The sequence below is a fragment of the Lottia gigantea genome (assembly GCF_000327385.1).
Source record: "Lottia gigantea unplaced genomic scaffold LOTGIsca_39, whole genome shotgun sequence".
Classification (NCBI taxonomy): Eukaryota; Metazoa; Mollusca; class Gastropoda; family Lottiidae; genus Lottia; species Lottia gigantea.
The window spans coordinates 1,687,457-1,702,326 of record NW_008709333.1 but is presented as its reverse complement, the minus strand read 5'-3'; the positions used below and the strand labels follow the sequence as shown (position 1 = coordinate 1,702,326).

At 35.1% G+C, this 14,870-nt stretch overlaps 2 protein-coding genes across 2 annotated transcripts in view; both read left to right on the top strand.

Moving 5' to 3' along the window:
• Positions 1 to 2,182, top strand: part of LOTGIDRAFT_217428 (hypothetical protein) — a 2,879-nt gene extending 697 nt beyond the window's left edge. Inside the window, exons 3-5 of the mRNA XM_009059482.1 lie at positions 507 to 593; positions 854 to 985; positions 1,325 to 2,182. Coding sequence (XP_009057730.1) covers positions 507 to 593; positions 854 to 985; positions 1,325 to 1,561 — 456 coding nt within the window. The 3' untranslated portion in view covers positions 1,562 to 2,182. The remainder of the gene's footprint in view (positions 1 to 506; positions 594 to 853; positions 986 to 1,324) is intronic.
• A 1,944-nt stretch (positions 2,183 to 4,126) lies between these two features.
• On the top strand, positions 4,127 to 8,526 carry LOTGIDRAFT_233438 (hypothetical protein; the record flags this gene model as incomplete). The annotated part of the gene is made up of 6 exons (XM_009059481.1): positions 4,127 to 4,213; positions 4,517 to 4,717; positions 5,375 to 5,491; positions 5,968 to 6,091; positions 6,613 to 6,727; positions 7,575 to 8,526. 6 exons carry the CDS (start codon positions 4,127 to 4,129, stop codon positions 8,164 to 8,166), a joined length of 1,236 nt encoding a protein of 411 aa, XP_009057729.1. The 3' UTR covers positions 8,167 to 8,526.
• Between the last annotated feature and the right edge of the window lie 6,344 nt (positions 8,527 to 14,870).

The window sequence follows — 14,870 nt, the reverse complement described above, 5'->3', positions numbered from 1 at the left end:
GCCAAGAGGTTTGGTCAAAGACAAGCTGGTAGAAAGGATCTTCTTGAACCTAAGTTGTTATCCTTGTTAAAATCAATGCCAGAGGTTTGGTCAAAGACAAGCTGGTAGAAAGGATCTTCTTGAACCTAAGTTGTTATCCTTGTTAAAATCAATGCCAAGAGGTTTGGTCAAAGACAAGCTGGTAGAAAGGATCTTCTTGAACCTAAGTTGTTATCCTTGTTAAAATCAATGCCAAGAGGTTTGGTCAAAGACAAGCTGGTAGAAAGGATCTTCTTGAACCTAAGTTGTTATCCTTGTTAAAATCAATGCCAAGAGGTTTGGTCAAAGACAAGCTGGTAGAAAGGATCTTCTTAAACCTAAGTTGTTATCCTTGTTAAAATCAATGCCAAGAGGTTTGGTCAAAGACAAGCTGGTAGAAAGGATTGTTGAGAGCCTAAGTTGTTATCTTTATGAAATATATATAGTTAATAGAAGAATATAACCCTACTTGTGTTTATTTATTTCAGGCAGATGAGTTTACGAGAGCTACAGCTGGTAGTAAATTAATAGTTATAGCTGATCAAATCAAATATTTACAAGAACAGGCTAAAAAGGTTCGATTATCATTTAAAATTGATTTCAATTGATACTTAGATTACAACACCCTAATCTAGATACTAAGATTTGAGAATTATTTGTGGTCAATGGATAAAAATGTATTTTTATTTAGGGGTGAGCTAGAATGGGTCTTGAAAACACTGTTACTGTCCATGAATGTGATCTTTTACTTGCTTTGATAGTCTAATCTGAAATCCAAATGTCAGGTTTGTGAAAGTTTCGATAAGTAATTTGATTAATTTTGTTTGAATAACAGGTTTTAGAAGAAGCTAAACGAAACGCTATGTTACATCATGCGGCGTGTAATATGGTGAAGAAACCAGGCAATATGTATTATTTATATCAACGTGATTCTGGACAGAAATATTTCTCTATTTTATCACCACAGGTCAGTAAATATAGTTGTCTCCCTTTGATTAACAGACTGAAATTATCATGTTTGGAAAGAAGTCCTTGTTTAAAGAATAGGTTGTTGTTGTTGTTGTTTGTTGTTTGTTGTTGTTGTTGTTGAAAGACGTCTTGTTGTTTGGATGGAACCTAAGACATTGGTCTCGTGCTACACGCTGTGCAGTGAAAAAGCCTGCAACAGTTCAGTATTGAAAATGAGTAAGCTAGTGCCGTTAAACTACCATTTTGCTCATTGTAAACTGCATGGTGTTGCTCTTCTTCATTTTCCAACAAGATGATGTAAAACTCCATTCATTTTTCTATTTCGTTTCTTTTACAGGAATGGGGTGCCAGTTGTCCTCACGAATTTATCGGAGCTTTTAAACTAGAATATGATATGTCCTGGTCTCCAATAGAAGAAGTTGAAAGACGTGGAGAAGAATTTGCGTTGATTGATAAAATATTAAACGCTAAAAACGCTATAACTGACTCTACTGCGTTGATGTTCGGGAATACGAAACCAAGTACTGCGTCTGCTACACCCGCTGAACTAACAGACATCACTGGAGAGAAATAATAAATTATGACTTGTCTCGAAGAGCAGACACAAAAAAAAAACCTCAATATGGACACAAGGTGAATTGTATTGGTCAGTTGTCTGAAGATCGCATGGCGTGAAACTCAGAGTAACACCATGTTTCAGGTTCTGTTTTAATATTTATAATCTGTGATTTTATTAACTCTTTTTAATCTGAAAGTTATAATTTACCTATATTAGGAGGCAGGGCCCAGTTTCTCAAAATATCTTATGATCAGTTTTTGTCCAAAGTGTTGTATAACTCAAAGTAAAATTTCACTGCTATGACAATTTAATTATCATAAGATTTGTTGAGAAACAAGAGCCAGATAATTACAATGTAGGATATCATGCTCTGATGTTTAAACAAATAATGAAGTTGATATTGGTTTAAATGATCCTGTAATGTTGATTATGATGAGAAGGGCGATATATTAGATTTACTTAAATTAATTGAGGGAGAATTTTTGTTTCTGTTTCTGTTTATTAAATGTATGGTAGAAAGTATTACACCTGAATAGTGGTTTATATTTCAGGTTCTAAATTCATAGTGATATCATGTTTGTCTAATTTGTTATCGTTGTAAATAATATTAAAAACATCCAAATAAACTTTGAAAAGAATTGTAATAATATTATATATAACTTTCCAAGAGAAAAGGCTGACCCATTCCCCTCTCATTACTTGTAGTGTCAGCACTCTTGATAATTCTGTGATTTCCACCCCTTCCCCCTACCCACCCCTTTCATCTAATGGTTCATAGAAACGCTACTGGTAGGGTCCCAGAACTTTAACTCCGCGGACCTCGTCTTCCCTGGGAGTGGGGTGGAGTCAGTTATCTTGGTCAACACTAAAGTTGATGGGTCATGTTGAAATCGAACTTGAATGTACACAGATGAATTTGTTGGATTATAGCCCCTGCCATCACCTTCGTTAATCATGCATATAATAGTTTTGGACGTGTTGAAAAGTCGACGGCACTGTCCTATTAAATATAACACAAACGTGATAAAATGTTCAAAGCGACCCAATAAGATATCATGCCATGCTCGGTGCTGTTCACAGTTCTAATTGATTTTAATATTTTCTTGACTTAACAAGGGTTGAATACCAAACTAACACGCTAACCTTTGAGACATCAGGATAGTTTAAATCAATTATTATTAATGTCAAGAAAACAACTTAATCTTTAAATAATATCCCAGCGTGGTAAATAAAAAACAAATAAAACACCCCAATAAATCATTATTATCAATTATGACCAAAAAAAGACATATTTTATGTTGGGTCGTTATGATGTAGGTTAGTATGTATTATAATAAAGGACTATAAATGATAATTTCTTAGGTGGGTCAAACAGGCTGTGTGTCAGTAGGTCGACGGTCATCATCGGTACACCTCGAGACAGACGACATATTTGAACTAAGAAATAGGCTACTCAATTCCACTGTGCTTGTGGGAATGGGGATGCCAACATGAAATTGTGTTTGGAGCGTCCACATATCTAATAATATATCCCAGTTAGCGATACCCATCTTACGAAGATGGCACTATGCCCCCCTCCCCCACCCCCAAATATAATACGCCACTGTCGAGTCTGATATCAAACATGCGTTGTACTAGTGTTCAACCAGCTCTGGCCAGGTGTAGCCCTGGGTCAGCCAGACCTAGACTAGATTAGCATTGCAAGCTATGTAAGTTTTTCAGTATTCAAAGAGTTGAAGTAGTTTAAATATATGAAGTAGGCCTACCTGTTGATAGACCACGATTTTAACCATCCGTAACACTTTTCAGAAAGAAATACGACGGTCGGATCACCTACAATTAACAAAAACATGCATTGGGAGTTCAGAATGATACCACCTCACAGTATATTATATATCAGAGTACGTGTATGTTTGTGTGTTTGTCTAACTAAATCATACTAATGATTAACTAATTTTCACATAATCAATAGACTTATCTATTGCTCTGTGATCTAGGCCAGTGCTTTCATCGAGACTCGTCTCAATACACCCTAACGTCAGTGACTGCACACGAGCACTGTTATTCTTAACCTTAACCTTTTATAGGACTAGACGTAAACCTGCACTTCGTTTCTTTCCTGCATTTTAAATACAATATGCATAACCTTTTTTTTTCTCACTGATTGGAAAAAAATTAACAAATTTCATTTGTTTAGAAGAAAAAAAAACCGAATGACTTACAACTATCGGAAACTGGAATAAAGGCATACCTTTCGGACTATTAATTTTAAATAAGTGCACCAGATCAAATCATTAAAAGTTGACAGTTTTATGATATGTTAATTCACTAATGGATTTACTCTGACGTAGAGAATAGAAGGAAGAAAGAATTCCATTGTCTCTTCCATGCATTGCTCTACTTAAAACTAAAATGTTGATCATTTTACACTAAAAACCTCTAACTGTCAAAATAAAAATATCGATTTATTATCGATGATATACGGGCACCACCCTAAATATAAAACGTCAATAAACTCTGAGAAGGGTTTAGGATATAGAACCATTCGCCTGTAGTCCTCATAACCACCAGACGTCTAAAATGGGGAGAGTGCCAGTGCCAAGCGTCCTGAAAATGCTTATAGGATTGGTTTTGCTCAAAGAAGTAGGATCTAAACAAATCTCAGAGGTAGGATTAGTTAAAAAAATATGTCTAACGAAATCTTTGGTTTTGGAGTGTCTGAAAGTTTATCTGAATGTGCTAATGGAAAGTCGAGAAAACGACACCAAAGACTGGTTTCAAAAATGTGTGGGGGTGTGTGTGGAGGGGTATGCAGGGGAGTGGGGAATATCCTGGCTTTGGCCACTCTCAAATTTCTTTTTACTTCACAAAGGGAATCCTATTGAAGTCTCACCCCCACATAATGATTCAAAGAAACGTCACTTTCTGGCAAAAGTAGCAGACTTCATCTTATGATTTTTCAATTTTCAGCCACTATCAGAGTCGTCACTTTTAAACTCCCCATTTTCTGACATCCACACATCTTTAAAACCCTGGATAGTTCGAGCCCGGATTAAAGATGGCGATAGCGGGTCGGTTCAGGACGTGTTCATCAACGATAAGAAACAAGAAGAAATCACCAGAATTCATAACCCTTATTACGATATTTTCATCATTAAAAACTTTAAATTGGTAAGTAATTCCGCTCTTTCCTGTATCTTCATCTTCTCTTGTCATCCTCTTATGTTCCGTCTCTTTTTGCCCTCTGACCTGTCTTCTTCTTCGATCCTCTCCTCTTTTAGTCCCCCCTGTTCTTCCCCCTTTCTTGCCCTTTCATCTTCTCCTATCCTTCCGTTCTCTCTTATCCTTCGTTCTACTCATATCCATGCGTTCTCTTCCATCCTCTTCTATCCACCCATGTATCATATCCGTCCGGTTTCTACCATCCTCCGTTCTATCCTATCCGTCCATCCTCTCCTATCTATCCGTTCTCTTCTATCCGTCTATCCTCTCCTATCTATCCGTTCTCTCCTATCCGTCCATCCTCTCCTATCTATCCGTTCTCTCCTGTCCGTCCATCCACTCCTATCCACCCGTTCTCTCCAACCATCCGTCCTCTTCTATCCACCCCTTTTATCATATCCATCCGGTTTCTACCATCCTCCATACTTTCCCATTCTCTCCAATCCATCCGTTCTCTCGTATCAATTCGTATTCTCCTATACTTCTGTTCGCTCTTACCTGCATCACTGACAGAGGGAAACCGTGTTGAAGCTTGATAAGCAAGATTAGTTGTTGTCAAACAGAGTTCCCGAAGTAAATTGTATTTTTATCTACCGTCTGTTGTAGAAAACCGCCATGTTGTTAATTTTTACTAAGAAGAAATACCAAGATAAGTTATCAGTTCGACATTGTGAAGAATGGTCTCTGAAAAATTCTACATTTTTACCAACAGATTACTTTATGGTAAGGTTTAATTTAAAGTTAATTACAGTGAATAGTAATAACCATTGAAACAACTCTCTTAATTCTTTTAAGGGGTTCTCACACCAGATGAGTATGCCTGCGAATAAGAATAGCGGTCATAAGTTTCGAACACAACTCTCATGTTACTGAGCTGTGAGTTGTACTCTCATGACCACTTTCATTATTCACAACCATAGACAACTAGTAATCACTATAGTGTGAAGCCAATTTTACCAATGAAATAAACCAGGTATATTCCGAGGATAGTTATTGTTACCGGTACGTGTGTAGGCCTACATGTTGGAACCAGTCTTGAAAACTTCTGGGCTGATTGCGGACTGAGGAAAGGTTCACAGCTATGACGGGGATCCTTTCTACCAGCTGATCCATGGCCAGACTTCTTGGCATTGGTCTTTTCTGAATTTTTCTTACGTAGTGGAGAGTTCAAAAACGGTTATTCTTCTGTTTGATTTCAGAAGACGAAGATTGACAAGAATAACGGTCATGATTTAGAAATTAAACAAACTAAGATACCCAAACATTGGTCACAGTTTCTAAAATACAGATCTTGTGGTGACATTCCTCGAGAATTATTTGAAGGTATGTATGACTTCTCACCATTCTGACCGTCAAGCCAGTTAGTTTGACACGATAATAGTTCTGTGTTGTTATTCCACTGAAAGAAAACTGCTCGCAGGGGGTGACACAATATTTTCTTATGGACACTTTTCATCCATAGAGGAGAGACTGAACTATTTTCACAACTTTGTACCCCCTCCCCCAAAAAATGGATTTCCCCCTTGATCAAATTCTAACAACCGGACAAATCCATTTCTGCGACTAAACACCATACACCATTTCCCCTCTGGTTATATTACTTGCCCCTCCCAACAATCAAGTCGAGCTATTGTAGTGAAACTTTGGCTTCCATTTCATGTTCCATTGTATTAAACCCTACCAATTTGGCACTACCCGGAACTCGGACGTGATATACAGATAATATGGGTGTGATATCGACACGTTTAGAGTATCACATCCGTATATCACGTCCGGAGAACGGATGGGGTTTGATTTATCGGGCCAGATCGTATTTGTACTGACTTCTGATGTCTGTTTTCCAGATATAACTCGACAGAAACGTCAGTCTCTAGAAACGTACGGTCAGTGGTGTGGCCGATGGGAAGCTCCCGTATTTAAACCTTGCTGCTCTGAATGTCTCGACCCTTCATCATGCATGTAAGTTCTTTTTACAAAATAGTGATCTGAGGTGAACCCGACCAGTATGGTGAAAGGCCGGCCAGGGACAATTTTAAGAATCGATTTCTTAAAGTTTGTGAAAACACCTAATACTGTATCTTTCTACTTCTCTCACCCCCACACTGTATACAAGCTAGTTACGGGTTGACGGGTCAAGAAATTCTCCGGGTATTGAGCCTCATTTTTGCCCCTACCCCATTCTGTACTTATATAAGCAATCAATCTTCAAGGTTTTATGGGCATTTCAAGTTTTGTTTTAAGTCACGACTGATCGATCAATTTCAATAATTAAAAATTATTAAAAAAAAATAATCATTTACAAAGCACACCCGATCAATATTAACTTCGCCTGGAGCACATCTGCACAATGGTTAAGTTATTAAACACTTCGTCTTATACCTTGACTTCAATAGCCACTTTTCTTGTATCACGAAATTTTGCGATTTTATTGGATTGAACGCCAGTGAATGCTGTCAACCAGAACCCTCAACATAAACATTGTACGCATTAATACTTATTGTTGATAGTCTTTCTGTCGAGGACGGGGATTGGCTGTGTTCTCTAACGTACATTCCAATCAAATGTGGCTTTTGCGGTCAAGGTATTAGAGACAGTTCATAATAGCGTTACATGGTGAAGATGTATTAAACACAGTTCGTAATAGCTTGACATTGTGAAGATGTATTGGACACAGTTCGTAATATTGCTTTACATGGTGAACACGCCTGAGTCAATGACTGATTCAGTACCAATCTAATTTCAGCTGGGTCAACTGGAATGAAGAAGGGGGTCAAATGTATTATTAATTAGCGCATCTTTCTTTCAGAGCTGCAAATTGTACACCGTTTTTGGACCAGGTTGACGAAGCTTGCGTGAAGTTCACTTTCTGTAAACTTTGTTGGGCCGATTTACCAAATAAGGCTTTACCTCATTGTGATTGTGTTCGAGATCTCACGCGCGATTTAAAAGAAGCACGTTGTTTCGGATTACTACCAGGTGATTGTTACAACTATCGCAGTCGTTTGTACGGATTTATGTCGAACAGTAACTGCTGGGGACGCTTAACTTTAAAAATTACTGAAACTTATCAGTGTGGATTTAAGCAAGACTCGTGCAATTCCGGTTCAGGTTGCCAAGTGGTTCCACAGCTATGCTTCCGAAAGAGCATGAAAATTTTAAATAATTTCAAATGTGTGAATCACCACACGTGTGAAGAGACATTTCGTAGATTGAGATCGGGTTCGCAACCACCACCATCGCAAACTCGCCCATCAGCAAGACCAACTTCGCCGACTGATCCTAGACCACGCCCTAACCCGGTTACGCCAGTTGGTCGGGGGTCTGGACCTGAAACAGGACTTGTTGAATCCCCAGTCCCTATTCGAGGAGAAAGACCACTTACCTCCAGAACAGGATAGCAAACTACTTCAGGAAACTTCGTAGTTATCGTCTGCTGTCATCATGAATTTAGAAGTATTTTCAGAGGAGAAATGCCGCTGCCATTTGTCAAATGAAACAAATAAGAGACTGAAAATCTGTTTCCTTTTTTATGATGCATGGAAAAACCTAGCTTGTCCCGCTACCTGTTATGAAAACAGACCTTCGTCACGAAAGATTTGCAAATACAGTACTCCGAGAAGCTCAGAAGCTCTAACCCAGATACCATCTGAGTTTTTTTTTATTAGAGTTTGTCGGACTATTCTGTAAACTCCTATTCATTTTGAAAATGAAACATTAAAATGTTCGTGAATAATGTTAATAAAATGTTTAAGTTTTAGAAATGTTTTTAGTTTTCAATCTCAAGGACCAGAGTTGGTGATCGGAGGTGACTCAGAAAGTATGCCACTAGCGAGATAACCTAGGATATCCGGGATTTAATCCAAGTTTATTAGCCAGTTCCTCGTGTTAGTGTTGCAAGTCGGATGGGGGGTGCGAGGCTCACATGGGGAAAGTGTGAGAGGGATCAATTTCCGCAAAAAACTTGAAACCTGAACTTAACAATTCAGGAGAAGAATAAGTATGATATTTTTTTAAATTCCTAATGAAAATTACAAAGATAAATAACAAAGAAACACATACAGTTTGAAACATTACCGGCATAAAAACACATAAATATAAAAAACACAAAATATTCATACTACATAATCAAACATAATAAATAACATGGGCAATTTCACAAAAACTTAAAGTTGAATCAAAGGGTTGTCCTGTTCTTAGAATCTTTCTCATGGGCATCTCTAGAGCTCAATTAGTCCATTGCTCCATTTCGATTGCTGTCCGGTCATGAAAAGTTGGATAGAAATCGACAGACAACAAAAAATACCCCTAATTTTACAAATGAGATCTTCCAATCATTCATATAAGCACAAAATTGACAGCACTTATGCATGTGTGGAAGAGTTCACTAAAAGTAAAGGGGTATCAAACAAAGTACTAGTGGAGTACTTAATGGAGTCCTGTAATTCTGGAGAAAAAAAATTCTGATTTTGAGATTATAAAAAAAATACCACTGCAGCCAAATGGACTGTCAAAATAGTGGAAAAATCTTTGAGTGCTGCCTATACAAACCCCTTCTGAATGCCTGAAATTGAAGACAAATTAGATAATCAGAATACAGATATTTTCTGGAAGTTTTTGTGAAATTTTACCCCGGGATTTCAACCAGTATAAAGTGAAATTCTAACATCAATAGAATAGAGGAAGGTAAATATTTAATTTGTCAGCTTCTTGAGTCAATTATAGTACTCAATTTCAAAAATGAAATGAATGGAGTTTTACGTCCTACTTTTCTGCTATCTTTATCACTTATGATAAGAATTTGAGGATTTGTTTGACTATAACTTCAGATATCCCGATGAATGCAAGGGGCAGAATATACTTGGAAATTTCACACTGAAAAAGCTACAAAACAGGCCGATTTAGCCAATCACTAATATTAATTCAAATTAAGGTTTTTAAAAATATTTTTACTTTTTAAAGGGATTGTAAAGAGGTTTTCTAGATTTTTTATACTTATCAGAGACTTATCAGATTTCAAGTAGACGTTTGTGGTGTTTTATGAAGTCACTCTCACAAAATTTACTTGTATCACATAAGACATTTGAGGGGGTGATGTTATAAAACACTTAGTTTTAATGGAATTGTAAGAACCACAGACGTCTGATTGAAATTTGAAATGGTGAAAATTGATGCTATCATTGTCCCAGCTACACAAACAATTTAGAAAACCTCTTTACAATCCCTTTAAGGAGGTAAACCTGATTTAATCTGTAATTCAAACTACATGGTTCATTTTTAAAATTTGACCAAATTCAAATCACAATAACAAAATAACTACAAATATCCAGATCACATTAATAAGGCTTTGGTTTTCGTTCAATAAAATATTTTTTTTGATTTTGAAATTCATAACAATATGGAAAAAATGGAGATTTGGTGTGAAAATATTTGAGAAAAGATGTAAAAGTATAAACAATGCTATCAGACGCTTCCATTTTTGTTCTTTTAAAATTGTTCATGTCTAATGTTACTTAGATCAACACATCACAAAGAACAACCCCACCCTCCTAGACAATGCCCATTTTTTCACTCCATTCCTCAAATGCAGCAGGCATGCGGACACACGAAGAGACAAAAATATCTCCAATCAGGTGTTTTCTACTATGTCGATAATCACACGCGGATCATACAATCGAAAGGAAATGAATCTGATTGGATGATGAAGATATGTTTTTCTCCTATCCTTCCAAAAAAGCAGATATAAATAGTCCTGATTTTACAGAGCACCAATATTTTGTAAATTTCATAGAAAAAAATTCAATAATACAAAAATTGTAAGATCTTAAAAGTGAAAAGTGCTTCATATAAGTTATTCAGTCAGTGCCCAATTATCATAAATGAGCTTTTGATCAAAATTCAAAGTAGGTGCAAAAATTTACGTGTTTGAAATTAACTTTACATCAAATTTTGATTAAAAATATTTTTGTACAGTGGTTCTTAGTGGTTATTATTATTGGTTTATTTCCATATCACCCCATCCCATTTCGCCCCCAATTTATTTCCATTTCTATTATGTCCCTTCCCAAGTTGGCCTTAAAAATATCATAACAATTGAATTTAGTAACACAAAGTATTACAAAGTGTGACCTTGTTGGTATTTTACCAGAAAGTGGTTTTCTGTTGTATGTAAATGGATTGTAATTGTAAATGAAGGTGTAGATCAGCATACTTTAAGTAAAGTCCTAGTTAACAGAACTAAAAAATAGCTCTCATTTCACATGATTTGTTTGTTCTAGTCATCTGATTGGTCAATTGATTATAAATTCAGTTTTATTAGCCAATCAAATTACTGAGTTTTTAAAAAAAAAACTTTTTTTGATTTAAAGTTGTAGTCATTTGATTGGTCAATAACTTGAATTGATTTTTATCTATTTTTTTTGACCAATCGGATTACAATATTACCGAAAGAATAATTTTATACAAATTGATAATTGTCCCGAGGAACATTAAATGGTGTTCGATGTCGTAAATTATCGTTATCATTCAGTTCGTATTTCGTCATCCAATCAACCTGCAGCGGGCGTAAGAATCCACATAATCGTAGCTGTAGAACGTCATTTAAATTCTGTATAACTCCACGGCTGAAAAATAGAGCCAGATATATTTAAAGCATCAATAAAAATGGGTTAGCTCAAGTAATGACGACTGTTTAAATTTTTGATTATAAAAAATATTAAAATCATACCTGATAATATTTTAAATATATTATGCTATTTTCATCTATTTCACCCAAAAAAATTCTTAAAGCTATTTTCTTCTAAATTATAATTTTAAATTTTACTTGACTTTTTCATAGTTGCACTAATAACAAACTTGTCAAGTTTTTTCTTTGTTAAAGTGCACATAAAAGTTGTCCTTTTCATGAATTTTCTCGTTAAAGGGATAGTGGCGCCAGTTTGGGGGGTTGATTTTAATCTTGAATATATGTAAATAGTTTTCAGACGTACTAGAAATGTACGAAAATCACATAATTCCTTTAAAAATATTTCAAACTAGGAATTTTACTCCCTTTTCCTATATATGTTTTTCTAAATATTACAGAGAATCTTAAATTAATGAGTCGTCATTTTAACATTCAATTGTAAATAATTCTGAAGACACATGGATGTGAAGGCTCAAATTTCGATAGTGAGTTGTGAACACTATAACTGATTGGCTTAGCCAAAATATTCCTATTTCCAAGACTAAAGTATAAAAAAAAAAAGTCACAAAAAAATGGAGCACCTATCCCTTTAAACATTGTTTTGAGTTTTCTCTTTGACATTAAAACAGATAAATGCTCAATAATAAATAAAAGATGGTAACTGGTAGTGTAACTGTCTATCATAATAATAATCAAATTTCATTTTTTAATATTAAATATCATTCAATAAAAATAAAAATATGAAATGATATATGAGATTAATTTATCATGATTAGACAATATATATTGCATCTTTCTGTTTTAGAAATAGAACGCACACGTAGGATTTGTATAATGATACTAAATAAGAACGAAACCAGAAAAAATAGACGCCTCATTACTAATTTATGTCTGTTCAACAACAGCTCTATGAAAAAAAATGTGCCATTTTCTCTCAAATTAGTGTTGTTCTTGGTAGAGAACTTTTGATTTTTGTTTTTTTCGCTTGTTAAAGGGATTAGTCCCGAAATTTAGCTACATTTATTCTTATTGTATCGAGTTTTTACCTACTGTTTGCACATTATCTTGTTAATTATTTTTTACTTCATTACAAGTCAACTCGTCTTTTTACTTTTTATGAAAAAAAACATGCAGGCTATAAATATAAGGCCTGATATTTTGGCTGATTCTTTTAGGCTCTACTTACTGAAATGGGCTGACTATTTTAGGTTGGTGATGACAACTATCGCTATGTTGATGATCATGATGCTGGGTGTCTGGTGGCTGTTGGTGAAATATCGGGTAACGCCCACAATTCAATCTTTCATTGGACGTCATTGCTAACCACATGACCTGTAAAATCCAAATAGGGGTCAGCATACCCAAATAAGGCAGTTTTAGACAAGAAAAAGGGAAACAATTCTTGCTTATTCCTTTCATTTAGAGAGAGACAGGACTGATTTGATTTACCAGGCAAAAAAAACCACACCTATGATACTAATGATCTCTTCCAATCAGAAGAGTTTAATACAAAGTTGAGGGGTGTCAAATAGATGACTGGCAAACTATATCCAGCCTCAGAATTCAATGACTGTTCTGTCCTGGTGAGGATTCTATATCCGGAGCACATGTCAGTAGTATGAGTTGAGGTCTAGGCAATAAGATTTCAGTTGTTCTTTCTTTGTACTTCTTGCTCTTGTAGAGCAAGACAGCTTACACGCTCAAGCTTCCATAGTCCGATATTTGAAAGTTAACATTTCCAATAAAGCTGTCCTCCTGCGTATCTAAAACATCACAGGAAGAGTTTCCACATAACTTCATTTTTCTCAGTTAGAATTAATAGCCCTGCTCCTGTTTGATTTTTGAATTTTTTCCAGAATGTCCACAAATATCGTAGCTAGACTCACCTGATAAAGTTGACAAAAGAATAAACAGGAGACCCAGAACATGTGACAGATAGCGTTAATCATTATCCATGCTACCCAGGGTGACATTGTAAATAATTTACGTAACGACCCCGTAATGCCCTCTTCATAAAACTCTATAGATATCTCCGCGCTAAAATCTGTTGATTATAAAATATAACGATACAGGAATATAGATACATCATTTTATACTTATTAATTAATGTTATAATTGATTTAATCAGTACTTTTTTTTAAAGATGGGTTTCCTTATTTTTCAGAGTCAAATTATCATGTATTCTTAATCATACATCATTCTTATTGTATATAATTAAGAGTTTTAAATAATCATAAATGTCCAGTCTGGATAAACAAAAAAGACTTTTTGACATTTCTTGATTGATCACTTATTGGAATTCTGTTGGTAATTCTCTTCTAATTTAGCTAATTATGAATTAATTATGGACATTTGAGACAAACTGGTATTTTTCCAAGTCATTAGAACACCTCTACTTTCTATTCATATAAGTATTAGCATTTTCATTTTCATAAATAAAACTAAGGGAACCCATCTTTAACTGTGAAAATATTTTATTATTTTTATTACATTGTTCAAATTTTGTTTTCACAGTAGACATTAAGATCTTGAGAGAATAAGATTCAGGGGGGATAATTATAATACTATTTTATCCTAGGTCCATTGAGTTTCTTGTTGACTGTATTTGCCATGTCTGTTGTAATTTTATTTGAAATATTTTGATATAAACAAACCAAAAAAAAGACACTAAATTATGACTTAAATTTCTGGCCGAACATTCACTTCTAATTTTCCCTTTTTTCCAAAATGAAAGAAAGCTAAAACTTACATAAGTAGCAACCATACATACACCAACTGATCATACCCATAAGGAAAAATAAATAACCCAAAAAATACTTGTGGTTTAATGCCCCTGAAAAAATTAGAATAACATTAGGAAATGGGGGTCAGGCTTTCTTTTTATTGCTTGTAAAAATAATTGAAAACTTCAAAACAACTATATATTACAAGTATAACAACTTAGGTTCACAATTAAGGATCCTTTCTACCAGCTGATCCTTGGCCAAACCTCCTGGCATTGATCTTTCCTGGATTATCCATACCCATTTACAGCTGTGTCAACTGGAATTATAATTATTCAAAATCATCAGACTTGACATAACCAAGCAAATGACGTCATGTTGAGAACCAACGCTATAACCCACTCAACTGTGCTATAGAACCTTACAAAGTAGAAAGTTTTTACTCACCAACACAATTATCTATCCAAGGACAATGATGGTCGAACTTCGCCACACATTTATTACATAACCCACAATGTTTTGATCTTAATGGTTTTCGTATTAAACATGTACTACAAAACTGGTTTAAAGTCAGGGTTTGGGTTTCTGCTAAATCTAATATTGTCTGAAACAAACAAATATTATTTTACTCATAATGCAAGGTATGGTTACTCAAAACCTAAAATCAACATTCTTTTACGAAAGGGGCTTAATTTTG